Genomic DNA, 27,860 nt, shown 5'->3' with positions numbered 1-27,860 from the left:
TTGTGAGAATTAATGAGAATTAATACATGGACAGTGCACACAGTAAAGACCCAGTACATGCTGTTGTTACTGTTGCTGGTGGGGTTTTTTTGTTTGTTTTGGGGTTTGGGGTTTTTTTTTAAGATATATTTATTTATTTGAGAGAGAGAGCACATGTGCGCGCAAGCAGGAAGAGGAGCGGAGGGAGAGGAAGAGAGAGAATCCCCAAGCAGACTTCCCGCTGACTGTGGAGTCCCAACTCGGGGCTCGATCCCAGGACCCTGAGATCATGACCTGAGTTGAAATCAAGAGTCGGACTCTTAACCGACTGAGCCACCCAGGTGCCCCACTGTTGGTGGTGTTTTTATTAAGTGGTGTTGGCACATGCTATCCATTTGAGAGAAAATAAATGTGGATTTCCACCTTCATATGTAGAACAATTTCTTGGTGGGCTCAGGGTAAACAATAAAATAATTTAAAAAACCTACTAGAACAGCTAGAGAATCAGATGAACAACCTAGGACTCGGGGGTGGGGGGGTCGGGGGACCTTCTTCATCGAAACTAAGATGGAAGCATTCTAGTTGGCCAGATAAAAAACTTTTGAATAGCAAAAGGCCCCCCTCAATAAAGTCCGCAGGCAAATGACAGATTAAGGAAAACGCTAGTAACTCAGATGGTTATAACACACAGAGTTCTTAAACCCTGACAGGCCAAGCACGCGAAACAGGGTGGAAGAAATGGACCAAGGGGGGCAGGTCCCAGGGCGTGAACGCAAATCGCCAGTGCATGTGTGCAAAATGCCCCAGCTCACCTGCGGTCAGGAAATAGGGATCCGAGGAACGCAGCTAAAGCACTTTGCCCCCATCAGCCTGGCTGAACCTCCAACCCGCTCTGACAGCTTCGCTGGCCTGGAACGGCGCTGCCTTTGTGGAAAGCCATCTGGCAACACCTATGCAACTGAAGACGCAAATATTCCTGGGAATCTATTACAAAGAAATAAAAAAGAAAGAAGTCTACCTTCCTGCCCGCCAGTGGGAGGGGTGCTACAGCCAGATCTCAGTGGGGAGGTGAATCCATGGATACCAGGAGGGGAGCCGACTGCAGGGGGAGTCACTGCAGGCATGGAGGGGAAAGGCTGAGTGTCCGGGTGGGAGGGAAAAAGAGAAGCAGCCCACCTGGGGGCTGAAGGGTCTATACTAAGGTGGCCAGAGGCAAAGACCTATTGATCTACAGTTGATGCTTTTGGACAACTCAATGGGTGGGGGGTGTTAGGGGCGCCACCCACCTCCCACCCCTGCAGTGGAAAATCCCTGTGTAACTTCTGACTCTCCAAAGACTTTCCTAACAGCCTGCTGTTGACCTGAAGCCTTACAGATAACATAAACAATCAATTAACATGTATTTTATATACGGATTAATTACTGTATTCTTAAAGTAAGCTAGAGAAAAGAAAATGTTATTAAGAAAATCATAAGGAGGGGCCCCTGGGTGGCTGAGTCTGCCTTCGGCTCAGGTCATGATCCCAGGGTCCTGGGATGGAGCCCCTGAGATCAGCTCCCTGCTCTGCAGGGAGTCGTCTTCTTTCTCTCCTTCTGCCCCTCCCCCACTCATGCTCCCTTACGCAGGGGCTCTCTACCTCTCTCTCAAATAGATAAAATCTTAAAAAAAAAAATCACAAGGAAGACAGAAAAACATTCATAGTACTGTAATATATCAAAAAAAGAAAAAGCCCATGAGATTCGACCCATGCAGCTCAAACCTGTGTTGTTCAAGGGTCCACTGTATATTAAAGTTAGGAAAACAAGAATGTTTGAAGAATAAAATGTCCACATTTTATGTCCACATAGCTAAGTTTTTTTAGCTAACCGAAGCTCACGCTTGCCGGTGGATTATTTTGGAAGAAATTTCACTTTCCAGAGTTCTTCCATGTATGTTGCTGAGTTAGGATTCTACAACTGTTGGAGATTTTGGCACAAGTATTTTAACTGATGGGGGAGATCAGGCCCAGAGAGGGTAAATATCTTTCCTAGGTCACACAGCTAGAGAGCTGTGAAGCTAGAACCCGTTTCACCCTGCGTGCTGCCTCCAAATGGGATTTTCACAATAAACTTTACTTTTGCGAATTTTCAATTTACAGACAACTCGCAAAGGTAGTTATAGAGCGTTCCTGTAGAGCCTACACTCGGATCACCTGTTATTAACGTGTTTCGCTAGTGTGACTCTTTTGTCACAAGTAATGAATAAATGTTGGTGCATTATTATTAATGGCAGTCCATGCTTTATTTGGATTTCTTGACTTTTTACCTAATGTCTTTTCCTGTCCCAGGATCCCATTCAGAAGACCACCTTACACTCATTGTCATGTGTCCTTAGACCCCTCTTGGCTCAGACTTTCCTTGCTTTTGATGACCTTGACGGTTTCGAGGAGTACTGGTCAGGTATTTCTTAGACATCCCTCCATTTGGGTTTGTCTTTTGTTTTTCTCATGGTGAGAATGGGGTTCTGAGTTTTCCCAGGGAAGACCACGGAGGTGGTGTGGTCTTCATTTCATTTTCACTGGAGTCATTTTCATTATGCCGTATCTGGGGGACAGGCTGCCACCATAACTCATCACTGATGACCTTGACCTTGACCGCCGGGTGACATTGCATTTCTCCATGTAGAGCCACTCTCCCAACCTGTCCACACTTCCTCTTTGGAAGGAAGTTACCGCACACATCCCACACTTAAGCAGATGGGGGTTATGGGCCACCTCCTTCAGAGGGCATTACCTATACATGTTATTTTGAATCTTTCTTTTTTTTAAAGATTTTGTCTATTTATTTGAGACAGCAAGGGAGAGAGAACACAAGCAAGGAGAGGGAGAGGGAGAAGCAGACTCCCTGCTGAGCGTGGAGCCCGATGCGGGGCTCGATCCCAGGACCCCGAGATCAGGACCTGAGCCGAAGGCCGACTCCTGACCAACTGAGCCACCCAGGTGCCCCATTTTGAATCTTTCTATAAGGGAGATTCCCAAAGGATTTTCAATTCGTTTTCCTATTTCATAGAGTGAAAATACTAAATATATAATATGAATATTTTAATAGCTTTATTGAGATACAACATTATATTATTCACCCTTTAAATGTACAGTTCAGTGTTTTTTAGTTTTTTGGTACACCCATCACCACAATCTAACCAGGAACATTTTCGGTCCCCTTAAGAGAAATTCTCACCCCCACCACCCCCAACCCCCTTCCTCAGCCCTAGGCTGCCCCTAATCTACTTTTTGTCTATAAAGTTGTCTTTCCTGGATATTTCCTATGAATGGAATCATATACGATGTAGTCTTGTGTGTGACTGGCTTCTTTCACTAGGCATAATGTTTATAAGCAGCATCCATGTTGTAAGGTGTACCAAAACTTCCTTGTTTTTTATAGTTGGTTATTATTCCATCGTGTGGATAGACCACATCTTGTTTCTCCATTCATCAGTTGATGGACACTGGGTGGTTTCCACTTTTGGGCTATTATGAAACGTGCTGCTGTAAACATTCACATAGAAGTTTTTCTATGGGTGTACGTTTTCATTTCTCCTGGGTATATACCTGGGAGTAGAATTGCCAGGCCCTACAGAAACTCTGTTTACCTCTTTGAGGAACTGCCAGGCTGTTCTCCAAGCGACTACGCCATCTTACATTCCCACTAGCAATATAGGAGGGTTCCTATTTCTCCACATCCTCAACGACATTTGTTATTGTCTGTCTTTCCTTTTTTTAAAGTTTTTATCCAAATTCCACTTCGTTAACATACAGTGTAATATGAGTTTGGGGTGTTACAATATGGTGATTCAACATTTCCATACATCACCCCGTGCTCATCATGATAAGTGCCCTCCTTAATCCCCATCCCCTATTTCACCCCACCCTCCCGTCTGGTAACCATCAGTGTGTTCATTTGTTTCTTGGTTTGCTTCTTTTTCTCTTTCTTTTCACCCTTTGTTCATTTGTTTTGTTTCTTAAATTCCACACATAAGTGAAATCATATGGTATTTGTCTCTCTCTGACTGACTTATTTCACCTAGCATAATACTCTGTAGCTCTGTCCTTGTCCTTGCGAATGGCAAGATTTCTTTTTTTTTTTTTTTGATGGCTGAGTAATATTCCATCGTATACACATACCTCATCTTCTTTATCCATTCATCAGTCAATGGGCACTTGGGCTGTTTCCATAATTTGGCTATTGTGGATAATGCTGGTATAGACATAAGATGCATGTGGCCCTTTGAATCTGTATTTTTGTAATCTTTGATTAAGTACCTAGTAGTGCAATTGCTGGATAGTAGGGTAGATCTATTTTTAACTTTTTGAGAAACCTCCATAATATTTTCCACAGTGGCCGTACCAGTTTGTTAATGTCTGTTTTTGGAAAGAAAAAAAAAATACCATCCTAGTCAGTATAAAGCGGTATTTTTTTTTTAAGATTTTATTTATTTATTTGAGAGACAGAGAGAGCACGAGAGGGAAGAGGGTCAGAGGGAGAAGCAGACTCCCCGCCGAGCAGGGAGCCCGACGCGGGACTCGATCCCGGGACTCCGGGATCACGACCTGAGCCGAAGGCAGTCGCTGAACCAACCGAGCCACCCAGGCGCCCTATAAAGTGGTGTTTCATTGTATTTTATTTACATGTCCTTAATGACTATGATGGCAAGCACCTTTTCATGTGTTTATTGGTTATTTGTGTAACCTTTTTGGAGAAATGTCTGTTCAAACCCTTTGCCCATTTTTAAATTGGGTTGTCTTTTTATTATTGAGCTGTAATAGTTCTTTATATATTCTGATATAAGTCCCTTCCCAGATATATGGTTTGCAAATATATTCCCCCATTCTGTGGGTTTTCTCTTAACTTTCTGGATGGTACAACTTATAACACCCAAGTTTTTAATTTTGATGTAAGCCAGTTATCTTTTTTCTCCCCCTTTGATCATTTGTGCTTTTGGTGTTGTATCTAAGAAGTCATGACCTAACCCAATTCTGAACGTGAAGGTTTGTTCTTACGTTTTCTTGTAGAAGTTTTATATTTTTAGCTCTTACATGCAGATTGATGATCCATTTGGAGTTAATTTTTGCATATGGTGCGAAGTAGAAGTTCAATTTCATTCTTTTGCATGTGGATATCCAGTCATCCCAGCACCCTTTGTTAGAAAGACTTTTTTTTTTTTCCATGGAATTGTCTCTGCATCCTTGTGAAATAGCGATGGATGCTAAAGCTTTTGGTCCGGGGGCCATATTTGGAGAAGCACTGACTTAGTCTTATACTTTTTAAGAAGGTAATGTTTAGGCCTGGGGTCGTCAGATAGGTTCCCTGGAGGTGGTATTTGTGTCAGCAGGTTGAGAGCTGGATCCACCTGCCAGGGAAAGGTAGAGGTTACCTGAGCCCAAAGAGCTAACCCGAGAGCCCGCTGCATTGTATTCACAGGGGAGATACTGTTCACCAGGGGAGTCAGGCTAACGGTCGGTTCTGCCCACGTGGACAACCTATGGGGCAGCCAATTGATGATCAGATGTGACAGTTGGTCAATTTACAAAAACGAGAATAATGGTCAACCGTTCCCGAATTTTCCCTCCCAGGCTCCCAAGCTCAGTCCCGTCAAGAGAGGCATCGTGCATGGGTTTATGTGTCCAACGTGCGATTTCAAGCTTCTGGAGGGCTCCTGCAGATCTTTTTTTTTTTTTTTTTTTTTTTAAAGATTTTATTTATTTATTTGAGAGAGAGAGAGAATGAGAGCACGAGAGGGAAGAGGGTCAGAGGGAGAAACAAGACTCCCTGCCAAGGAGGGAGCCCGATGTGGGACTCGATCCCGGGACTCCAGGATCATGACCTGAGCCGAAGGCAGTCGCTCAACCAACTGAGCCACCCAGGCGCCCGGCTCCTGCAGATCTTGTCACAGGTTTTATTTCGAGGTTCTAAACCCAAGAGGCTTTTCTACCTCCCTCAAAGTACGCCTCTGATACACGGGTGGACAGCCTCGGCGCAGCTAAGGATCAGGCCCCCTTTGTGACAGTGTGTTCTCACCCTGCCCGTGACCTCAGGGGCGCATGAGACCCTCTTGTGGTTCCCAGGCTGTCTGTCCCTGGCTGCCCCAGGTCAGAAACAAAACCAGGACTCTTTTCCCCACGGTCTGTGCATGAAGTATTCCCACAGGCCCCAAGCGTCCACGTCTCTCCCCCTTCCCTCTTTAACAGAAAGGAGAGACATAACAACCCCACGTACTCACCACCAAATTATTTCCCATCTGCTCTTAAAAAGAAAGTGGGTAGGGGCACCTGGGTGGCTCAGTTGGTCAAGCGACTGCCTTCGGCTCAGGTCATGATCCTGGAGTCCCTGGATCGAGTCCCGCATCGGGCTCCCTGCTCAGCGGGGGGTCTGCTTCTCCCTCTGACCCTCCCCCCTCTCATGTGCTCTCTCTCTCTCTCTCTCATTCTCTCTCTCAAATAAATAAATAAATAAATAAAATCTTAAAAAAAAAAGAAAGTGGGTTTTCCCCTCCAACAGCTACTCTAACCTACATGTTCCTTGAAATTTAAGCCAAGTAACTTTTTTTAATGTACCTTCCACTAAGCAAAGTGACTTTTAAGCCAATTTTTTTTTATTCATTCAAAAATGTTTTGCTAGGTTTAGGTGAATTTGCTGAAAATCATCTGGCCAAATGATTGCTAATTTCTCTTGGTCTTCGCTTGGACCCTGCCCAGCCCCATCTGCTGATTTGGGATGGTTTGGTACATGGGCCTATTTCCATTATTCTTTGAGGCCTTCCTATATGCCACATGCTGGGGATACAGTGTTGAACAAAAGCTGAGATCTCAGCTTTCCTGGAAATGTGAGTCTGGGCGGAGGGGGTGGCGGGAGGGTAGAGGACAAGGAGCGATGAAAAATAATCCACAAAGAATCACAGATGCAAAAATATGATTGCAAGTTGTGGCAGATTCCTGGGAGTAAGGAAGCTATTATTTGGGGGTGAGAGTCGGTCAGAGAAGCTGAGGTCTAAACAGGAGTGAGGGTTACCCTGGTGCACAGTGGAAGAGGAAGTGTTCCAGGGAGTGAGACTGAGCATGTGCAAAGGCCCTGAGGTGGGCAACCGCCTGGCCCATTCTAGGACTGCCGGTGGACTAGAATCCAGTGAAAATGTTGGAAAGTGGTGCAAAATGAGGCTGGCAAGGCAGCCCAGGAGTCAGACCATGCAGTTCTCAAAGGCCACGGAAGGTTTTTTTTCCTCAGAGCGGTAGAAAGCCACTGAAGGATGTCAGCGGGCAGAGAGATGTTCAGGTCTTCTTCATTGCCCAAAGGTCCCCCTGTCGGTGTTTGAAGAAGGTACCGTAGAGAGGTGGGCAGGGACTCAGGAGAGCAGGCAGGTGGCAGTGGCGGTGGCTTCGGAGAGAGCGCGAGACCATCTGGGCATTGGGATGGAGTAGCGCGGCGAAGATGAAAACCTAAAAACCATGCATGCGCAACGCCGTCTGCGACAAGTCAAGCTTATGGTAGAACCACAACTCTCCACCAACAAGAATCTAAAGCTTTGGTTTCCCATGGATTTAAACAAGGTTCAAGGCTCCTTGCTCCGTGACGAAGGCTGCCGCTTCTAACGAGAGCAAGACACTCAGCGTTTCCACAAAACTTTCTGTGTGTGCCAGGCACCATTCGGCATCATTGCCTGTGCTTGTTTTTTCCAGTCGCTTCCATGGTTCTCCTCGGGGAGGTCAACTTCATGCTAAAAGATGAAGGAGGAAATGAGAGGGATGAAGGCGGCTTAAAGCCACGAAGGCTGCAGAGGAGTCTCACAGAAAGCGGGTGGACCCAAGGACCAGAAAGCGGGGAGCCCCAGGGGGGCTCATCTCTCTGTTTCTTTCCACCTCATTTTTCAGATGAGGGAAACTGAGGCCCAGAGGGACTAAATAGCGTGTCTAAGGACATGCAGCCGGTAATGTTCGGCAGTCCAGTGAACATTTCCACTGAAGGCATTAAACAGCGGAGCTGACAATCAGACCTCGGCAGGGTAGGGGCTGGGGCGATCAGGGGACTGGGGAGTGGACCGGGAGGGCTGAGTCTCCAGGGAGCTATGGTCATGATGAATCCGCTCCAGTGACCTTGGGTCTTGCAGTCTGCCCTCCACTCAATATCCAGTTCCCAGGAGAGCGTGGGGGGGGGGCGGGGCTCGCGTTCCCCCTGGCTAAGCTACAACAGAACACCCCAGTTGACTGTCTCACCGGCAAGGGGTCATCTGCAAAGATCACCAGGTGCCACCACCAGGAAAGCAAGGGGGAGGGTTCCAGTTGACATAAGAGGCCTGGTGCACCCACTTGGTCACTTTCCATCTCAGAGCATGCCCCCACCTTCCACCCACCACCCAGCTCACCGCCCCCCCACCCCCGTCCCCCAGGCACCAGATCCTGCCCCGGTTTCCTCCAGCTATACTGCCAGTCTGCGTTGGGGTCCTGTCATTCCTTTCCTGCATTCCTGCAAGCTGCAGTTTCCAGTCCAGACCTCACCAAGACCATGCCCTATCCAGAGGCATCCTCGAGAAACAAGGTCTGATTTTGATAGGCTATGATAAGCTCCTTCACGCCCAACTAAACCCACAGCCTGCCCGGCCCCCGGGGCCCCCATGAGCCCCCCGCCCCTGGAGCGTCATCCACCCCCTCACCTCCTGCGGGCAACAGCATGCCCATCACAGCTTATGAGTAACTGCAGCGGATGCATGACTTTGTTCACGGTCTCTGAGCCTTTGCTTTTGCTGTTCCAAACCCTCCCGCTGTTCCTCGCATGAATACCCTTCACTCAGCACAGACGCCGCCCCCTCCCGTGGCCCCCTCATCCTTGCTACAGTTTTCGTATTGTTTTGGAATGTTCTGTTCATTCCATCGCTCGGCAAATATTTATTGAACAGCTACTATGTGCCAGACACTGTGTGAGGATTATGGCAGTGAGCAAACCAAATTCTAGCTGGAGGGCAACAGGGAGCAAAGGAAATAAGTAGGCAGAGAGCATGTCCGGGGGCAACGAATGCTCTGGAGAGAAACAAAATGGATGAAGACCGAAAGTGGGTATCTGGGCAGGGCCTCCTAGGGAGGGAGGAGAAGGACTAGAACACGTCCCCGGGGGTTTGTAGGCCCCTCTTGGAGACCTTATGTTTTCCTCTCAGTGAAATGGGAAGCAAGGGCCCCCAAATGCTGCCTGGAGAAGAGCCTGCTGGTGGGAAAGGGCAGCGCAAGTCTGGTAGGGAAGAGGTCAAGAGTCTGCAGCAACAGGACAGGTGTGAGAAGTGACAGGAAGCGACGTCTGCCTCCTTCCCCGGTGGGTGGCCCAGAGGAGATGCCCAGCAAACAGCTGGTAAAGAGCAGGGGAAGGGGCTTGCAGATGCCTGCCTTCCTTCCCGAGCACTGCTGGTTTCCTGGGTGACCACACAGAGGGAGATTCCAGGCAGGCATTCCTGGTTCTTGGCCTTGTCTCTGCCCTTCAACGGGGGGCGGGGGGGGGGCAGACCCGCGCAGAGAAAGCCCCCAGCCTGTAGTGCCCCTGGTGGGAGATCACTCCCTCCGTGGGGCCCCGACACCCGTGCACATGGCCGAGAGGCGAGGGGGACGCACTTTTGGAGGAGCTGCGTGCGTGCTCACCATGACTCGTGCCTCACCCCCTGCTGACCTTACATAACAGGGAAATTAGGAGAACAGCCTCTGGCAGTGGAACTTCGGAAATCTGGGAGAGTTACGTGCCAGGCTGAATCAATCAGGACCCCCTTGCCCAGGGCAAACTCAGAGGCTCCTTCTGAAGATTGGATGGGAGCCCCGCCCAAGCCTTCACAGACTCATTCTTGCATTTCAGAAGAGGAAAAAAAAATAAACCACCCAAGGCCTAATCCCCAAAGCTGGGGTCAGAGGAAGTAGAGGTCGTTAGCTAGAACCCATATTCGTACACTGTTTTTTGTTCTTGTTACCCAAACTTCCTGGGCAGGGACTCCCAGGCCAAGTGGGCGGGAAGAAGGGTCCTTAAATGTGTCCCTTCTAGGCTGCTCATTCCAGAAGCTCAAGCCACTGGGAAAGGCTGTGTCAAAGGTATTCTCCCCACTCCCCCTCCCACCCCATCCCCCAACCCCGTTCTTTTTTTTTTTTTTTCCCTAGGTGGGACTATCCAGCGTCTTTCGGCCTCCCTTTGCTCACCTGTAAAATGGACTCCTACCAGTTCCTTCTTCATGGGCGCAGCCATGGAGTTTTTGTGAGGATTAAAGGGGGTGGTTGAGGGGAAGTCATCCACAGGGACACCTGGGGGCAAAGTCGGCACAGGTGAGGTGGGTGGGATGCAGAGCTGTGCGAAGGTGGACTGGTCCGGGGAAATGAATTCCATCAGCTCTCCTTGGGGTGCCAAGTGCAATGTGAGATGCTCTCCAGCTCCATTAATCTCTGTAATAATCTCTGTAATAAGAGGCGATGCCATTATTGATGCCGGCCATAGAGGGGGCTCCTTCCCAGATATCCCAAAGTTCTGAGTGCCGGACCTGGGGTCACACAGGGCTCTTCCACCCTGGGTCGCCCAGCCTCGGCGGCCAGTGGCCAGACAGAGGCTGCTGCCCTGGTTTGATCTCCCAAGTCGGCCGAGGGAAGCAGGACCCTCCTGTAGAGCTGTGTGCCTGAGGTCGTGGTCAGCTGGGGTGCCCCGGATGCCCGCAGGGCCCCTCCTCTCTGTGCGAAACGCCTGCGGTGGGGGTCAGCACCGTGGACAGGGGACCCCGTGGAAGCTATGAGAAACCGCTTGCTGGAATTTGAGCAGGATTACACACACACACAGCTATTTCCATTTTGCAAAAACAAAATTATATATACCATATATACATATATTTACATACGGATATATGTATCTGTATACTATATATGGTATATATAATTTTTTTTGCAAAATGTAAATAGCCGTATTGTGGGTTTTCTTTTTTTTTTTCTGATACTAGAAGTTATGCAGTGTCTGAAAGTGGTTGGGTATCTCTGGGAGGGACGGTAAGGAATTGCTGAGGGAAAAGGGGGAAGGGAGGTTTTTCTCTGTGCCCCTTTCATATCTTTTTACCTTTTCTACCATGAGCACCTGTTACCTATTCAAAAAGGTACAAAACATTTTTAAAAACGCAAGCTTGTTGCAAAAGAAGTCAAACACCACAGAAGATGAATGCAGAGATCACTATTAATCCCACCCCTACCTATTGTCACAATGTTGAGGGTTATTCTTCTGGTCTTATCTTCCGTGTACAAGGGCACACGTACGCGTGCACGTGCACACACACGTCTAGGCGCATGCCTAGTGTGCCTGCTGTTCTGTAACCTGTTTCCTTTCTTATGTCTCATGCTTATGCCTCGTGCCTGGGACACATCTGGCACCGAGAACAAGAGCTGCACCTCCCTCCAAAATCCTGCACAATCATCCGTTACATAAGTGCTGCGTACCTCATTTCCATTGCTGATGGCCATTTAGGATGTTTCCAGTATTTCTGGGTTATATGCAACCTTCATGACCTTGCTTATTCATGAATGTTTAGGAACGCTGAGATGTCTGTAAGCTCCTGAATGTGGACCTGCGGTATCATAGAGAAATACATTGTAAAGGCTTCTGCTGGAGGTTGCCAGATGGCCCCCAGGACAGCCATCCCAGTTTGCCAGTATGGTTCCTTGCTCCGCTAGCAGGAATCCCCTCTGCACTTCTGTGCGGAACTCTGAAGCTCTGAGAGACTTCTGCTGGCACGCACTCTGTGTCCCACCACAGGTGTTACAGGCACACTCTGGTTTAAAGACCAAGCCTGGTTCCACCTGCAAAGCAACCAGTGCTTTTGCAAACAGTCATGGAGCCAGAAAGGTGGCGTGGGTAGGCTGATGCTGGGTTTTCTTTAATCAGCTGGCTGTGGAATCACAACCTGAGCCGGCCAATCTAATCCAGAAAGGGGCCTGGCTTGGGGCGCAGAGCTCTTGGAGTGTTTGCCTGCCAGTGTCTTCCAGTTTGCAAGCGGGCAGAGGTGGGAGTGGGGCTTGAGAGATGCCAGGAAGGACCTGTCCCAGCACACTGCAGGGGAACTCACCGTGAGCAATTAGCGTCGCGTGTCATTGCTTCCTGGCCCTCCCTGCAGATGAGTTTGTCATCAGCTCAGGGGGTATTGAGAGGGCCAGAGGGTACCAGCCATCTGGGTTAGGGAGCTGAGAAGGCAAAAGCATGCCATTTTCCCAGCGCTCCCCGGGAGATCGTCCTCTTCCTACAAAATTAACGCGGTGGAGGAGCAAGGAGGGTGCTAGCCCTGAAGCCCCCAGGTCCAAGGTGTCCCCCCCCCCCCCCCGCCAGGCACCATGAGCAAAATCAGTGAGGTCGTGCAGCGGGCCAGAGCCGCGTTCAACTCGGGCAAGACCCGCCCGCTGCAGTTCCGGATCCAGCAGCTGGAGGCGGTGCGGCGCATGATCAAGGAGCACGAGAAGGACATCGTGGGCGCGCTGACCGCCGACCTCCACAAGGTGCGCCCCGCTTCCCCCCGCCACCCACCCCGGAGGCTGGAACAGCAACAGGAAGGGTCGCTGCTCGCGTCTGGGACATCTGCTGCGCGCCTCGCGCTCTGTGTCCAGCTCTTTGCCTAGAACCGCAAAGCAGGCTGCCTGAGGCGGGACCCTTTTTATAGAGGAGGAAAAGTGCAGCTCAAACCATCAGACTCTGAGATGGGGCGCTCAGACCACTCCTTCCAACCCATTCTGAGCCCCGGTTTCCCCGCAGCCCAGAGCAGGGGCCGGCAGCTCCTTCCCCCCATCTGCCTGCCATTCCCTCCTGGCTTCACTTCCTTCTCCATCCAGCCCGGAGCACGAGGCCACCCTGTTTAGCCACGTCCTGCGCACAGGACACCCTGAACTTCTTGTCTGCTCATTCCCCCAGCCCTCAGCCCCATGCATGGCCACCTGGTCCCCTCCACCCCCACCAGAGAACATCTCAGCTTGGGGTCCCAAAGGGCACCCTGCTCTACAGGGTATCCTCCCTCCCTCCCCACCCATCCCTCACCCTGAGCAGAATCAGACACCTCCCAATTTTCAAACTCTTCACCTTGCTGCCCCCAAGTCGCCTGGCCCTGCTTCCACAGTTCGATTTTGCCTCAGAGAAGAGCAGGGGGTTAGCTGGAGCTCCTCCCCCTTTCTGCTGCATTTTTAAATCTCTGATTCCTCATCTTAATACAAAAACTTCACAAATTCTGTTTTGCTCTTTCACAGCCGAAGCGCATGGAAGAGTTGTGTATTTTGCCATCTGCCCCTCCTTTCTCCTCACCCTTGCACAGTGGCTCCCTCCCCCCCCACTCCAGCAGGGTCCCTTGAACACTCTGCTCATTCCCTCCTTCCCCTGCTGAGGTTCTTCTGGGTTTTGTCCTCCCTTTCACAGTCTTTTTTCCTGCACCTGTTTCTTCAAGGTGGCTTTCTTAGGGCTCCATCCTGGGTTCAAGTCTCATTTCAATCTATGAGCATTCCTGGACACACCTCTGCTCGGTTCTCCCCACCCTTTAATGACCTTCAAATCACTGACCAGGTCTGAGGTCCTCGCAGGCACCATGAACTTGACATGTCCAAACCTGCCTGGGCCCCCAACGCTGTCAGAAAGGGACCTTCGCAGGCCCACCACCCCAGTGGCAAATGCTCAGCTTTGCTCGCACCCTCTGTGCCTTCTCTGGCCCAGGCCCCTGGCCTGGGGAGCCCCCAGTGAACACCCACCATCAGCCTGGCAGCTGAACATAACTGGGCTGTGTCCAGCATGCCGACCCAGCAGTCCTGTGAGGTCCAGATCACGCTCCCATTTTTCAGATCAGGAGGCTGAGGTTAGGAGAGGGTAAGCAGCTCAGTCAGGGTCCCAAATCTAGGGAACAGTGAGCCAGGAGCACAGCCAAGCCCCGGTGACTCCCTCGATCTCCAACCAGTGAACTCACACGGAGCCCTGTCTCCACCACAGAATGAATGGAATGCCTACTACGAGGAGGTGGTGTACGTCCTGGAAGAGATCGAGTACATGATAAAGAAGCTCCCCGAGTGGGCTGTGGACGAGCCCGTGGAGAAGACTTCCCAGACCCAGCAGGACGAGTGTTACATCCACTCGGAGCCCCTGGGTGTGGTCCTCATCATTGGCACCTGGAACTACCCCTTCACCGTCACCATCCAGCCCATGGTGGGCGCCATTGCTGCAGGTATACGTGGGCCCCGTTTCGGAGGGAGTCACCAGGAATCACGGTCCCACCCCTGCTGAGCTTGGCCAGAGACGGCAGGCCTGGGGGAAGATGGAGCCCCAGGCTCAGGTCGTGGTCTGATGGATCTGTCTTTCACGTGGTCTGATGGACACAGAACGGATGGGGCTCCCGGCTTGGTCAGTGGGAGGGCAGGATTCTGACTCCCTGATCTCTGCAGGGAACGCAGTGGTCATCAAGCCCTCGGAGCTGAGTGAGAACATGGCCAACCTGCTGGCCACCATGATCCCTCAGTACCTGGACAGGGTGAGGTGCTCACTGGGTCTTTGGGGGTTGAGAAACAGTGCATTTTTTTGCAGCAAGAGGCTAAGCCTTGGGTTGGGGCAAGGACAGCCGGCCCCTCCCACAGAGATGAAAGGAGCCCCGGTGTCAGGTGGTGGGGGGGTGTTCTACTGGATGGTGGCTGGCTCGCCAGGGGGAGGTGGGGTCGTTGTCTTTCCTGAGCCTCGTCTCTCTCCTCCCATGGAAGGACCTGTACCCGGTGATCGATGGGGGCATTCCCGAGACCACAGAGGTGCTCAAGGAGAGGTTTGACCACATCCTGTACACCGGGAATACTGCCGTGGGGAAGATCATCATGACGGCCGCAGCCAAGCACTTGACCCCCGTCACGCTGGGGCTGGGGGGAAAGAACCCCTGCTATGTTGACAAAGACTGCGATCTGGACATTGCCTGCAGGTGAGGCGTGCGGCACCTGTTTGTGCTGGAGCCTTCCGGCTCACGCAGACCGAAGTCCTGCTGTGAGTCTAGGCAGCCTCTGGCTTCTGCCCCCTGAGAGCTCCCCTCCGGAGCCCGGCCCCTTGTGCCTCGATCCTGAGCTGACGGAATAAGATGCTTGTCTGGGGGGAGCCTCCCGTGCCTTGCGGAATGCAATCTAATCTGGAATTTTCACAGACGCATCGCCTGGGGGAAATTCATGAACAGCGGCCAGAGCTGTGTGGCCCCTGACTACGTCCTCTGTGACCCCTCCATCCAGAACCAAATTGCGGAGAAGCTCAAAAAGTCCCTGAAAGTGAGTGTGGGCCCCCCGGGGCTGAGTGACAAGAGAGGTTGCAAAGCAGTGAGGTGGGTCTAGGCTTTAGAAAACACTGGATTTTCTTTTTTTCCGATCCTAAAAGTAATCTACACTCACTGTAGATCATTTGGAAAAAGATTATAAAAGAAAAAAAAAAAAACAAATTCCACCCAGGACCCCACCACCCCAAGACAATCACTGCTCACGTGTTGGTATGTTCCCTCCCATTTCCTATCGCCAAGTCCACACAACGGTGCATATATTTCTTTCAAATAATGCTGTCTCGCAGCAGTTTGTACGCAGTGAACGTCTGGAGCACCCCCGATGTCATGGCACTCTGGTGGCTCTTGGTGTCGCTGTGCACCAGCTGGGTGGTGCCCCGCCCTGTGCTCCAGGGTCACCTCTCAGCCAATGGCCATAATGAAGGTCCGCATCCTTACCTGAAGCCAGCCTCTTCTCTATAGGACTTTTATGGAGAGGATGCCAAGAAGTCCCGTGACTATGGAAGGATGATTAACTCCCAGCATTTCCAGAGGGTGATGGGCCTGATGGAGGGCCAGAAAGTCGCCTACGGAGGCACTGGGGACGCGGCCACCCGATACATAGGTGCGTGTGCTCGCCCTTGGTAAGAGCACCACTGCCCCCCGCCCCGTCACACGCCCCCCGCCCCCTGCCGCCCAGGCTGCCAGGGTCCCCGCAGGTTGATGGCGAATGAGCGCAGATCCTTGGGGAGCAGGCACAACCCATGGGCCTGGGGTGGGCTGTGGGACCGTCGGCAGGCAGGCGCCTAGCCCCAGCCCAGAAGCCCTCTGCCCACGGGGCCCGGAGGGCAGCTCCCTCTTCCCCCCACCCCTGCATCAGCAGGGGATACAGACCGAAAGACCACAAGAGCAACAAGAGCTGAGCCGGAGGGGCCCCCCAGGGCCTGGGCTTGCAGGTCACCAGATGCGACCCCACTTTGCCCCCAGTTTGGCAGGGAATGAAGAGCTCCAGCAGGGGCTCAGGTGGCGGGGCGGGGCACAGGGCCTGCCCCCTCGCAAGGTGGACCCTGTGTCTGTGTCCCCCCGCCTCCCCATCTAGGTTATACACAGTTCCCCCCATGGTCTGCCGGGATGGAGCCGGGCAGGTGGGGGCCTCGTCCATGCCCCACCTGAGCCTCGGCAGCCTTCCATACAGGAATGGAAGGAAGGAGCTAGATGCCGGGGCTGCCAGGCGGGCAGGGGCCTCGGCAACGGCTGATCTTGCTTGTTTCCTGCCCCAGCCCCCACCATCCTCATAGACGTGGACCCCCAGTCCCAGGTGATGCAGGAAGAGATCTTTGGGCCCGTGATGCCCATTGTGTGTGTGCGCAGCCTGGAGGAGGCCATCCAGTTCATCAGCCAACGCGAGAAGCCCCTGGCTCTCTACGTGTTCTCTCTAAACGACAAGGTGGGCCTGGGGTGCCCTCCCCCCGGGGTCTTGGCATCATGGGAACAGGATCCAGGGGTCCATGGACCCAGGTTCAGATCCCAGCTTCAGTGCTCACTGCTGTGTGACCTTGGGCAAGTCACTTAACCTTCCAAGCCCCTTTCTCAGCTCTGAAACCAGTTGTTTCTCACAAAGTGTTTGACACCTGGGGAGAGTGGGAGACCCCGACTGGGGTTCAGACCGCAGTGTGGGTCTGCCTGCACTGGCCCTTGAGGCTCCGGGATGCGCCCACACAGGGTGGGGAGGGGCCTGGGGTGCCCCGGGAAGGAGACTGAGGCAGGGGCTGGGTGCCGTGGCAGGTGATTAAGAAGATGATTGCAGAGACATCGAGCGGTGGGGTGACAGCCAATGACGTTGTGGTCCACACCTCTGTGCACTCCCTGCCTTACGGGGGTGTGGGTGAGTCCGGGGCTGAGCTCACTGCCCACCTGCCCCCTACAGATGTCCCCCCCCTCTCCCAGCCCTGGGTTGGGAGTTCAGGAGGGGCCTCAGACACCCCCAAACCCTCCCCTGTGGACCTCTGGCTCCTGTCAGCATATCCACCAACCACGTTTGACCTCGAGACCCAAGAGGCTCCTAGAGGCCCCCTGGTACACCAGGCCTGCTTCATGGAGGCCCCGAGAGAAGGGACAAGGGCCGGAGGTCACACAACTCTCTGGTGGCATCGCTGAAAACGAACTCTTCGGAGCACTCTCCGTTGTCCCCAGTGTGGACTCCCTGGGGGATCCTCCAGGGCTCGGCCACCCCTGGGAGGCTCAGAGAAGGGGTGCATGAGGGCTGCAGGCGGGGGCTGGGGGTCTCAGGCCACCTGGGGCTGAGCCAGCTCCCCGCCCCCGCCCCCCGCAGGGAACAGTGGCATGGGCTCCTACCACGGCAAGAAGAGCTTTGAGACCTTCTCCCACCGCCGCTCCTGCCTGGTGAGGCCTCTGCTGAATGATGAGTCCCTCAAAGCCAGATACCCCCCGAGCCTGGCCAAGGTGAGAGGTGGGGGTGGAGGCTGTCCCGGAGACCAGGCTGCAGGGAGCTGCTGGGCCCAGCAGGACACATGCCTTCCTGTCCCCTTGTGTCCTCTTCACAGATGACCCGTCACTGAAGTGGACCTGGCCTCCCCGTGCTGCACCCCTGCCTCTCTGTCCAGCCCTAGGAGGATTGCTCCTGGAGCCCCCCTCTTGCTCCTCTGTGGATCACTGCATGCCCCCACTCCCATCTGGGCCCTGGGCTTCCCTTCCCCAAGTCCCCGCTGCCCCTTGCTGGACATAGACCAATAAAAGTTCACCAGCCAGACAAATGTGTGTGTGTGTGTGTGTGTGTGTGTGTGCGCGCGCGCGCGCGTGCACGCGTTCATGCTTCCTTTGCAACCCCCCCTCCATTCTCTCCAGTCCCACCCCCGCCCCCCGCCAGTTCTCATCCTGACTCGCAGCAAAGGTCTCCCCAAAGTCTCGCATTGGCCCCCGGGGGGCGTGAGGCAGGAGGCACTGGTGTCCAGGAGACATTTATCTTGCATCTAGACGATGGGAGTCAGCTCCATTTCTGGAGTGTATCCAGTGAAGGCGATGGCCAAGGAGGCTGTCTTGATGGCACATGGCTCAGAAACTGGAGGCCAATGTGCTCCTTTCAAATTAGGTTTGACCCCTAGCTCAGGGGTCCCGTGGTGAGACCACACGGTCATCAACATGAACCCCCTTGGTGATTTCTGAGGGCAGCTCCTGGGCAGGAGGCTGGGAAGCCAGGTCGGCCCCCCAGGACCCACAGTGCCTGACAACTCTTGGTCAGGCAGCATCTGGGCCCAGGAGGCTGGCCTTGGAGGCCCGAGGAGCTAGGACAGAGTCCAAGGGACGATGGTCTGAAGTGGGAGCCAAGAATCAGCCCAGCCTGGCCAGCAGGTGCATGGGGGCGGGTTGGGGAGAGGTCTGCCGAGGCTGGCCTGCCTGCCTGGTTTACAAACTCGCAGTGGGTAGCAATGACTGGGGCTGGCCGCTCTCCGGGATAAACGTGGGGGTGCTCACGGGACTCTTCATGGTGAAAGCAGAGTTAGTCATCAGCTGTACCAGGCCCTGCGCCAAAGCTTTCCTGCTCCCAACCAAGGCCAGCCCTCCACTGGGCCCGGGACCCCTGCCTCTCTCAACCTTGCCTACTCCTGACCTTGACTCACGTCATTACCCTCCTTCCTCTCCACCCCTGGTCCCCCATTCTGTGCTGGATCATTCCTAGTCTCTAGTATCTCATACTTTATTTACCCTCCCCCCCAAACCCCAATACAACCCCAAATAAAAGCCCTTAAGCTGTTACCTGTGCTTCACCCCCTCTGGTGGGGAGAAGGGGAGGGGAGCCAGGCAGAGAGTGAACCGTTTTGTATGGCTTGGATGTTCCCTGTGTGCACCATTTACTTACTTTGCAAATATCCAAATAATTGAATAATAACAAAATCAAAATCCTCTCAAAGCCCACTGCCCCTCTACTTACTGCCTTGTTTCTCCGCTGTCCTGCTTCCAGCGAGACACTCCTCTGGACAGTGGGGAGTCTGCTCTTGCGCAACATTTTGCTTCCATGCACTTTGACCCGGCCAGGTTAGCCTCTGTCACCTCCACTCTGCTGAAACTGCTCTTGTCCAGACGCCAGTGCGTGGGCAGACTCACCCTCCTCCCATCACGCCGTCGCCCTCCCCGGCCCCACTGCTGGGCCACCCCTCTTTCCAATTCTCCCTCACCTCTGGGGTCCTGGGACTCCACGCCTCCATTCTCCTCCCACCGTCTTCCCAGATTAAAGTCTCCAATTCCGGCCCTGAGCTCCTGACGCATAAATCTAACTGCCTACCTGACCCATGAACTTGGATTCTTTTTTTTTTTTTTTTTTTGAACTTAGATTCTTAATAGGAACGTAACGCTAGCACGCCCGGGACTGAGCTCTTGAATTCCCTCTAAGCCAACGTGGCATCACCCTCCGGAGGAGTGCTCAAGCCAAAACTTAGGAGGCATGTTTGACTCCTCACTTTCCTTTAGGACCAAGACCTCACAAGACCCCCCGGGGGGGGGGGCACCCACATCAGCGCAGCTCTGTATTTTCACCATCACGCCCCTGGGCTAAGTACCACGGAAAATGGTACCACTGAGTGGTCTTTCTTCTGCTCTTGCTCCTCCCCAGGTCATTCTTCCCTGAGCACCCAGATAAGATTGCTAGAAAAAAGTGTCTGCCTTCAGCTCAGGTTGTGATCCTGGGGTCCCGGGATCGAGCCCCTCCTCCCTCTCCCCCTGCTCATGTGCTCGCGTTCTCTCTCTCTCTCTCTCTCTCAAATAAATAAATAAAATCTTTTTTAAAATAATCAGATCATGCCACTGTGAGAGCAAAAAATTATAAAAAGAGGCCTAATGCCCCCACCCCCGTCAAAAACAGAGGGACACATTTTTCTCTCCTAGTAAATATAAACTGACTTCCGAAAAATTGTCATTGTATGTTCTTTGTCTCTTTGAAACCTGTGGAAATCTTTTTTTAAAAGCTAAAAAAGCGGGCGCCTGAGTGGCTCAGGTGGTTAAGCAACTGCCTTCGGCTCAGGTCATGATCCTGGAGTCTCTGGATCGAGTCCTGCATCAGGCTCCCTGCTCAGTGGGGAGTCTGCTTCTCCCTCTGACCCTCCCCCATCTTGTGCTCTCAATCTCTCTCTCAAACAAATAAATAAAATCTTTATATCTAAAAAAAAAAAAAGCTAAAAAAGCCTCTAGCCAGCTTAGTAAGTCAGGAGATCTTTCTCAGGGACCTGGGAGCCACCTTTTGGAAAGGAGACCATCCGGGGAAACAGCGCCCCCTATCTCCTCAGGTCGGAGCCGCACTTGGCCAGCACTTGACCCCAAGGTGCAGAACTACCTACCTCCTGTCATTTAGACGTTTGCCCCTGGAGGAGGCCAATTAGTTAGCACAGATAGTGTCCCCAAGTACCAGGCGAGGTTAGGATGAACTCTGTGTGACAAATGGTGCTGCCGAGTCCTCTTATCAAAGGACTAGCTATCTTTCATCTTGAGAACGTGTGTGTGTGACGGAATATTCCGCCTGGCTGTATAAGGTGGTGGGATTCCTTCTGTCTCTGCCTGGGGTGTGCATCACATTCTGCTTTAATGCCTCCTCAATCAAAAACCTGTTTTCTTTCTCCACTACCTTCGCGGAGAGGTTTCCTGGGTTGTGAGATGTAGGTTTTAATTCTATTCCCCCAACACCACCTTCCGTTTAAAATCCTCAGGTCCCTAAGTTGCCCTGCAAGGGGGCTGTATGATCTGGGCCCCACCTTACTCTCTGACCCCAGCTGATATATCTCAAACTCCCCATCCAACACATACATCACCCAAAGCCTCATGGCAGGTGCGTCTCATCACCCCTGTCTCAACGCCCCCAAGTCCTTCCCCATTCTTTATCACTGCTTTGTTGTCTCCAAAATGCTTCGTGTCTCCAAAATGCTTCTTATCATCTGTCCTTAACTTGATCTGTTCATCTACTTATAGCCTGTGTCTCCCCGTTAAAATGAGAGCAGTTACCTTTCTCTGTTGTACTCACTGTATCCGCCTAGAGGCTAAAACAGTGACTAGCACATAGTAGGTGCTCACTAAATATTTAAGTGCATGAATGTATTGCGGGGATGATACAGCCCAGAAGCTGAAACCGTATTAACCCTAAAGACAACATCCCGATCAAAGACTTCTTGTCCCTTGTCTTCCCCGAGCTTAGGCCCCACAGGCATCCCTCTGATAAGTGAGAAAGCAGAGCCCCCCTACCCCAGGCCAGAGGTGGGAGGAAGGAGAAAGCCTTAGCTGGTCCCCACCCCCACCCCCAGCTCCTTCTCTCCTTCACTGCCATCCACCTGCAGCACTATGAGTTAGTCTCATGAGCCCATTCACAGATTAAGAAACTGAGGTTGAGGGGCGCCTGGGTGGCTCAGATGGTTAAGCGTCTGCCTTCGGCTCAGGTCATGATCCCAGGGTCCTGGGATCGAGCCCCACATCGGGCTCCCCGCTCCGCGGGAAGCCTGCTTCTCCCTCTCCCACTCCCCCTGCTTGTGTTCCCTCTTTCGCTGTGTCTCTCTCTGTCGAATAAATAAATAAAATCTTAAAAAAAAAACAAAACATACACCTTGCAGTGTAACCTGTTTTAGTCCAAACGTCCCCAACCCGACCTGTTCTGGTCTAATCCTATTTCCAAACTGGATTTGAACTCAAAGAAAACAACTGGAGGGGGTGGAGAGGGCAGAAAAACAACCTGATCTTGTCCCAACACTGTGATTCAATCTACTGTTTTTCTTTCTACTGTTTTTCTTGGTTGAAGGAATGGGCCAAAAAAATATTTGCCCAATCATGATTCAAACTTTCCAAACAATTGCCATTGTCCCGAACATAAATGGCCAAGAATCGTCACAACTCATGTGTTACCCCATGAAAGCAGCTGACGTTTCTGGGTTGCTCATCGCAACCCACACCTCGCTGGACAGAGTACACAAGGGGGCACCTGTCACCTTCCAATTCACAACGCGGTCGCCACGTGAGCAAATCTTCCCTTCGTTCCATTGTTCAATCGCTTCTAGCGTTTAGATTCTCAGATTAAAAAAACAACAACAAACCTATTTGTTGTAGTCACAGCATCTTCCAAATTATAAACTTTTGTTGTTGTTATAGAACAGAAAGGAAGAGTACATCTTCAACAAATATTTATTCTGGGCGCTGGAAGAAACAGATAAGGTCTGTGCTTTCGAGGAGCTTAAGGTTGATTGGAGTGTTTTAGTCAGGGTAGGCTAGGTTAGGCTGGGGTAACGAGCTAGCCACAGAATGTCTGTGGTTAACCCAACAGGGCATTGGTGGGGCTCTGCTCTGCATAGGCAATCAGAGGCCACCGCTTACGGAGGCCCCATCTCTGGGGTTCACCCCAGAGGGGAAGGAGATCCAGAGGGTCACACACACAGCAGATCACCACGCCTCACCTTCCGCTGGCCAGAACCACTCACATGGCCCCACCAGGCGGAACAGTGCTGGGAAATGCAGAGGAGCCTTGTTATCTGTTGAGCAGCCAACGCGTCTGCCACGTGGATGGGGACAGACAATAAACGCATGAAACAACGCACAAGGAAAACACCTGGAAAAGGGCAATGCTGTGCAGATAAGGAAGACCCTGCTTGGCATTGAGAGGTGAGCATTTGAGGGGTTGACTGAGAAAGGCACATCTAGGACCCTTCATCACAGGCCCCAGAAGTCTAACCCTGACCTGCAGTGGCTCTTGAGTTCCTCTGTCCTCCAGGTTGGCACTGCTGCTACCCCAGGCCCTCCTCCCTCCACACACCATCCCCAGGGCTCTGCACACCACAACCGGGACTCTGCTCTCTGTCTCTGGCCATCTCTGAGGTCAGGCAATGGGGAAACCCACCATGCTGCACTCCAGGAGTCTGAAGGGAGGGCAGACGGCAGCTGTGGACGCCCATCTCCAGCTCTGCTTCTGGGGTCCCCCTGGCCCTGCCCTTTCCGTGGGTCCCCATCACCCTCGGACCAGCCCCTTCTCTGTCCCTGCTTCCCCAGAGTTTCTTTGTGGTCCCATTGACTAGTGTGGACTGAAGTGAGGACCTTGGTGACCGCTGCCTCCGCAAAGTCCGTCCCCTCCATCCTTGCTAGCAGAATCTCCATATCATTCAGATGTTCACCTCCAGGAAAGGTCACTTTGTCCCCAGCTCAGAGACAAATATTACATAGTTTATTTATTTATTTTTAAATTTTTTATTGTTATGTTAATCACCATACATCATTAGTTTCTAATGTCGTGTTCCATGATTCATTGTTTGTGCATAACACCCAGTGCTCCACGCAGAACGTGCCCTCTTCAATACCCATCACCAGGCTAACCCATCCCCCCACCCCCTCCCCTCTAGAACCCTGTTTGTTTTTCAGAGTCCATCGTCTCTCATGGTTCGTCTCCCCCTCCGACTTACTCCCCTTCATTCTTCCCCTCCTGCTATCTTCTTTTTTTTTTCCTTAACATATATTGCATTATTTGTTTCAGAGGTACAGATCTGTGATTCAACGGTCTTGCACAATTAATATTACGTACTTTAAACCAATAGTTCCTCAACTCTGGTGGCATGCTAGATTATTATAATAATTCTAGGAAATTCTAAAAAAAATAGTAATGCCTAGGATCTTGAGCTTTAAAGAGTTTTTAAAGAAAATTTTTTTAGAGCAGTTTGAGGTTCACAGCCAAATTGAGTGGAAAGTACAAAGATTTCCCACATAACTCTGTCCTCCGCCCTGATATAGCCCCTGTATCAACAGGTACATTTGTTTTTTGTTTTGTTTTGTTTTTAAAGATTTTATTTATTTATTTGAGAGAGAATGAGAGATAGAGACCACGAGAGGGAAGAGGGTCAGAGGGAGAAGCAGACTCCCTGCCGAGCAGGGAGCCCGATGCGGGACTCGATCCCGGGACTCCAGGATCATGACCTGAGCCGAAGGCACTCACTTAACCAACTGAGCCACCCAGGCGCCCCTAACAGGTGCATTTGTTACAATTGATGAACCTGCATTGACACATCATTATCGGGGATCCTGAGCTTTTGATTCATGTTCCAGGGTGGAGACTAGGCATTAATATATACATTTTTTTCTTTTTTAAGTACTCTGAGTGATTCTCATATGTTGCCAGGGTCAAGAGCCCCTAACATGAGCCAATAACGAAGTGTGTTTTCCCAGCCAGAGACTGATTAGGGATGACCATGAGACCCAGTTTTGGGCATTAGGGTCTGAGAGGAAGTCTACTGGGGGATTCTGGGAACAGTTCTTCTGGTAAAAACAGGAGCCCAGAAGGGATGACTCCTCTTCTTAGAGGTTGGTGTGTCTGGATGTGACATTTGGAATAGTGTGGTCATCTTGTGACCATGAGGATGTGACACTTGGAATAGTGCAGCCATCTTGTGACCATGAGGACAGCCCCACTGAGGCTAAGCAGACCTACCAAGAAGGCTATGGCGGAAGGATAGGAAACAACTTGGCCTTTCAAAGACAGTATTGGGCTAATATAGATGCCTTGTCTTTGGAGTCTTTGTTATATGTGATAACAAACTGTCCTTAAAAAAAAAATTTTTTTTTTTTGGAAGAGCGTCTTCAGTTATTTACATGTGAAAGCATGGAGAGAATCAACCATTTCCTGCACAACAGACTCCACTCTTCCCCTCCCCTCGGCTGGTGTCCATCTCTCTCCTCTTGGCTCTTGGTCCACACCTTGTTCCAGCGTCTTCCAAGCAGGGCTGGCTTGTTCCCCTACCTGAACTTCCTGCTCGTGATTTCCAGCAATTCCTCCCTGCCGGTCTCCCTTCCCTAACCATACAAGCAGATGCTAGCTGGGCCTCCTGATTCTAAACACCCATGGCCATTGGCCCCTCACTCAGGCCACTGCTGCCCCCAAGCTCTGGACTCTGAAACCAGAGAGACAGATGGCTGAGAGCGTCTGGAGGCAGGAGACCCTGGTATTGGCCCCAGCTTTGCCTCTTCACTAGCTTTGGGACTGTATCAGCCTCATCAGAACAGGAAATGGAAAGTCCTGGCAGGTATTTTCAACAGAAGGAGGTTCAATAAAGGGAATTAGGTCTCTACAAAAACACAGGAAAAGCTGGGGGCACGGGGTCCAGGCTAGGTCTCCAGGAATGGTCCCCCTGGGCACATGAGAACTGTCCAGCAGGAGAGTTACCTCTCCGCCTCCAGAATCAGAGGTCACCTCTGCAACTCACAGCCGTGGATTGGGAAGGGACGCCGCCCCTGTAACTGGCTCTGGACCCCAGCCCCAGTCAAGGCGGTGAGTGAGCACAAGATGGTAGGTGCATAAAACCCCACCGGTCCATGCCCTTGCCCGCCAACCCAAGCTGCCAACCCCTGCGCAGGTGTCTCTGAAGGACAGAACCTAAGTATCACCTAGAACCCTGGAGGCAAGGGAGTCTGGGAGTCAAGTCCAAGCTCTCTGATCCCTGCTGCAGATAAAGCTGCTAGCAGGAAGCAGGCATGGATGCTGAGAGCCAGCTGAACCTGGGGCAGATTCCTGAGCCCCTCCAGCCTGTTTCTCGATTTCCAAGGGAGTATGCTATCAACACTGAGCTCCTAGGGTCAGCGAGAGGATGAAACGAGATAATGCAGGTAAAGCGGTTGGCATGGTGCCTTATGAGGGGCTAATAACTTTTAGTTATTATTTTGGGTACTTTCTCCTGTGGTTCCCTGAGCGTGGGCGAGGCCCCTTACTCTGAAATAGGCACTGGAGGTTGCTTGCCTGGTGGTGTTTGCAGGGAGGTTGGAAGGCACGACCCCGAGAGGGTGGCCTGGCAATGACTGTGGACGACCTTGTTCAGTCCCAGCCTCCCCGGACACACTGCCCTCGGGGCTCCTGCTGGCTGCTTGCTTCTCCAGCCTGGGGTGCGATATAACCTGCATCTTTTACTTTGTTTACAGGAAAGCATGAGAATACCAGTTGGGTATCGCTCAAAGTGCTTAATTCCTTAGAGGCAACGCAGATTGGGCTGGTGGGACAGTCACATGGAAAGCAGCTGCCCAGGCTGAGAGCCAGGTCTAGGAGGACAGGCAGGCTCTGGCTGTCTCTCCATCAGCCACTCCTAGCTGGGAGATCCAGAATGCCAAGTGCATGCGGGGAGGGGGCGGGGGGGGGAGGCAGCCCTGGTGCCCTCAGATGTGCCGCTTGCAACCACGCTGACTCTCAGACGGGGCCTCGGGTTCCCTGCCCAGCCCTGAGGTTCTCCACCACGAATGTCAGCCCTCCACTCTGCCACCTCCCATGTGATCTGGGAGCCCGCCCTAGGCGTCTGTCGATTCTTCTGACTGGCATCAGCCTCTTAGCAAAGCAGGAGGAGAGGAAAGCTCAGTGTGCGGGGCAGGGAGGGACAACAGGAGTAGGCAGTGGCACCACGGTTTCACCTCTCTGGTTTGACCCAGGTTTTAAATCGCGAGATGGGGAGAAAGCTCACACCCTTGGCCCCCTCACGTGACAACAGTGCCACGCAGGTGCCAAGCTTCCCGAACGACTGCCAGATCCATTCCGGGAACGCTGCCCAGGCCCGGTCCCAGGGCGTTACAGTCACAGAACATCGTCCCTTTTGAGTCGGGACCAGACATGAGCTCACAAGTCCTCATGTGACCTTCTGGTAAATAAGTGTTCATGCTGGTAGAGCTGTTTTGCCAAAGAAAGACAACAGCTCTTTGTGCCCCAAAGCTTGTCCGCCTGGTAGGAGTTTACAGGGTTGGGGACCGGACGAAACAGGAATGACGACTTCTGCTCCAAACCCGGGCTCGGTGTGATGGAGGCTGGAGAGGCAGACGCAGAACACACAAGCTCTCTTCCTTACTCCTCCATTCCAGGCCCAGGGCAGATGGGTTCCCGATACAGCAGTGCAAGGCAAGGTGCCCAGGGGCACCGAGCTGGAAGGCTGGAGAAAAGCTCTCACCCCAGATGCAGTAGAAAGAGCATGTCCTTTGGATAAAATACAGATCCAGCCTCACGCTCTGGCTCCGCCACTAGATTGGGGCAAGCACTTTGCTTCTCTGGGCTTTGCTCTTCTCCTTTGTAAAACCAAGATAAGCATATCTACCTGAATAGGTTGGTAGAAGATCAAACGAGAAGAGGTGTCTGAGTCTGCTCGTCCACTCACACACGACTGATCGAGAGACACTTGTTTCTACATACACCCTGGCATCAGCACAAACCCTCCTACACGCCATACAAACATACTCTGCATGGAATCTATAGGGATGAAAATGCCACCAGCCAAGCTCAAGTTTTCTCTCGAATCTTCCTCTCCAAATCCCGCTTCTCTTTCTCAAAGGATTTGTTGTTGTTGTTGTTTTAAAGATTTTATTTTTTATTTATTTGAGAGAGAGAGAGCCCAAGACGGGGGAGGGTCAGAGGGAGGAGCAGACTCCCTGCTAGGCAGCGAGCCCGACGTGGGACTCGATCCCAGGACTCCGGGATCATGACCTGAGCCGAAGGCAGTTGCTTAACCAACTGAGCCACCCAGGCGCCCTTTCTCAAAGGATTTGTAACGCAACAAAACTTAATATGAGGATTATCGAAGCTACTTAAGAAACCTAGGGATTTTTGCACTGCTTATTGACCTAAAGGTTA

The 27,860-nt window shown here is 52.0% G+C and overlaps 1 protein-coding gene across 1 annotated transcript; it reads left to right on the top strand.

Annotated features, from left to right (window-relative positions):
- Positions 1–12,329: 12,329 nt before the first annotated feature.
- LOC114198189 (aldehyde dehydrogenase, dimeric NADP-preferring) lies at positions 12,330–26,839 on the top strand. The gene is made up of 10 exons (XM_088027041.1): positions 12,330–12,491; positions 13,957–14,188; positions 14,406–14,491; positions 14,715–14,923; positions 15,140–15,257; positions 15,725–15,866; positions 16,522–16,688; positions 17,027–17,126; positions 17,574–17,704; positions 26,675–26,839. Exons 1-10 carry the CDS (start codon positions 12,330–12,332, stop codon positions 26,837–26,839), a joined length of 1,512 nt encoding a protein of 503 aa, XP_087883167.1.
- Positions 26,840–27,860: the final 1,021 nt, after the last annotated feature.

The sequence above is a fragment of the Eumetopias jubatus genome, unplaced genomic scaffold (genome assembly GCF_037043125.1).
Source record: "Eumetopias jubatus isolate StellerSeaLion01/CBP00866 unplaced genomic scaffold, mEumJub1_p1.0 scaffold_10, whole genome shotgun sequence".
Taxonomy (NCBI): Eukaryota; Metazoa; Chordata; class Mammalia; order Carnivora; family Otariidae; genus Eumetopias; species Eumetopias jubatus.
The sequence above is the reverse complement of the archived record's forward strand: the minus strand, read 5'-3'. Positions and strand labels throughout refer to the sequence as shown.

What these genes read in the sequence shown, in the direction of transcription:
- LOC114198189 (XM_088027041.1), top strand. Translation starts at nt 12,330, where the DNA reads ATGAGCAAAATCAGTGAGGTCGTGCAGCGGGCCAGAGCCGCGTTCAAC. An exon ending in TGTTCTCTCTAAACGACAAG is followed by an intron (nt 16,689 to 17,026) that starts GTGGGCCTGGGG and finishes GTGCCGTGGCAG; the next exon opens with GTGATTAAGAAGATGATTGC. An exon ending in ACCCCCCGAGCCTGGCCAAG is followed by an intron (nt 17,705 to 26,674) that starts GTGAGAGGTGGG and finishes GGTTTGACCCAG; the next exon opens with GTTTTAAATCGCGAGATGGG.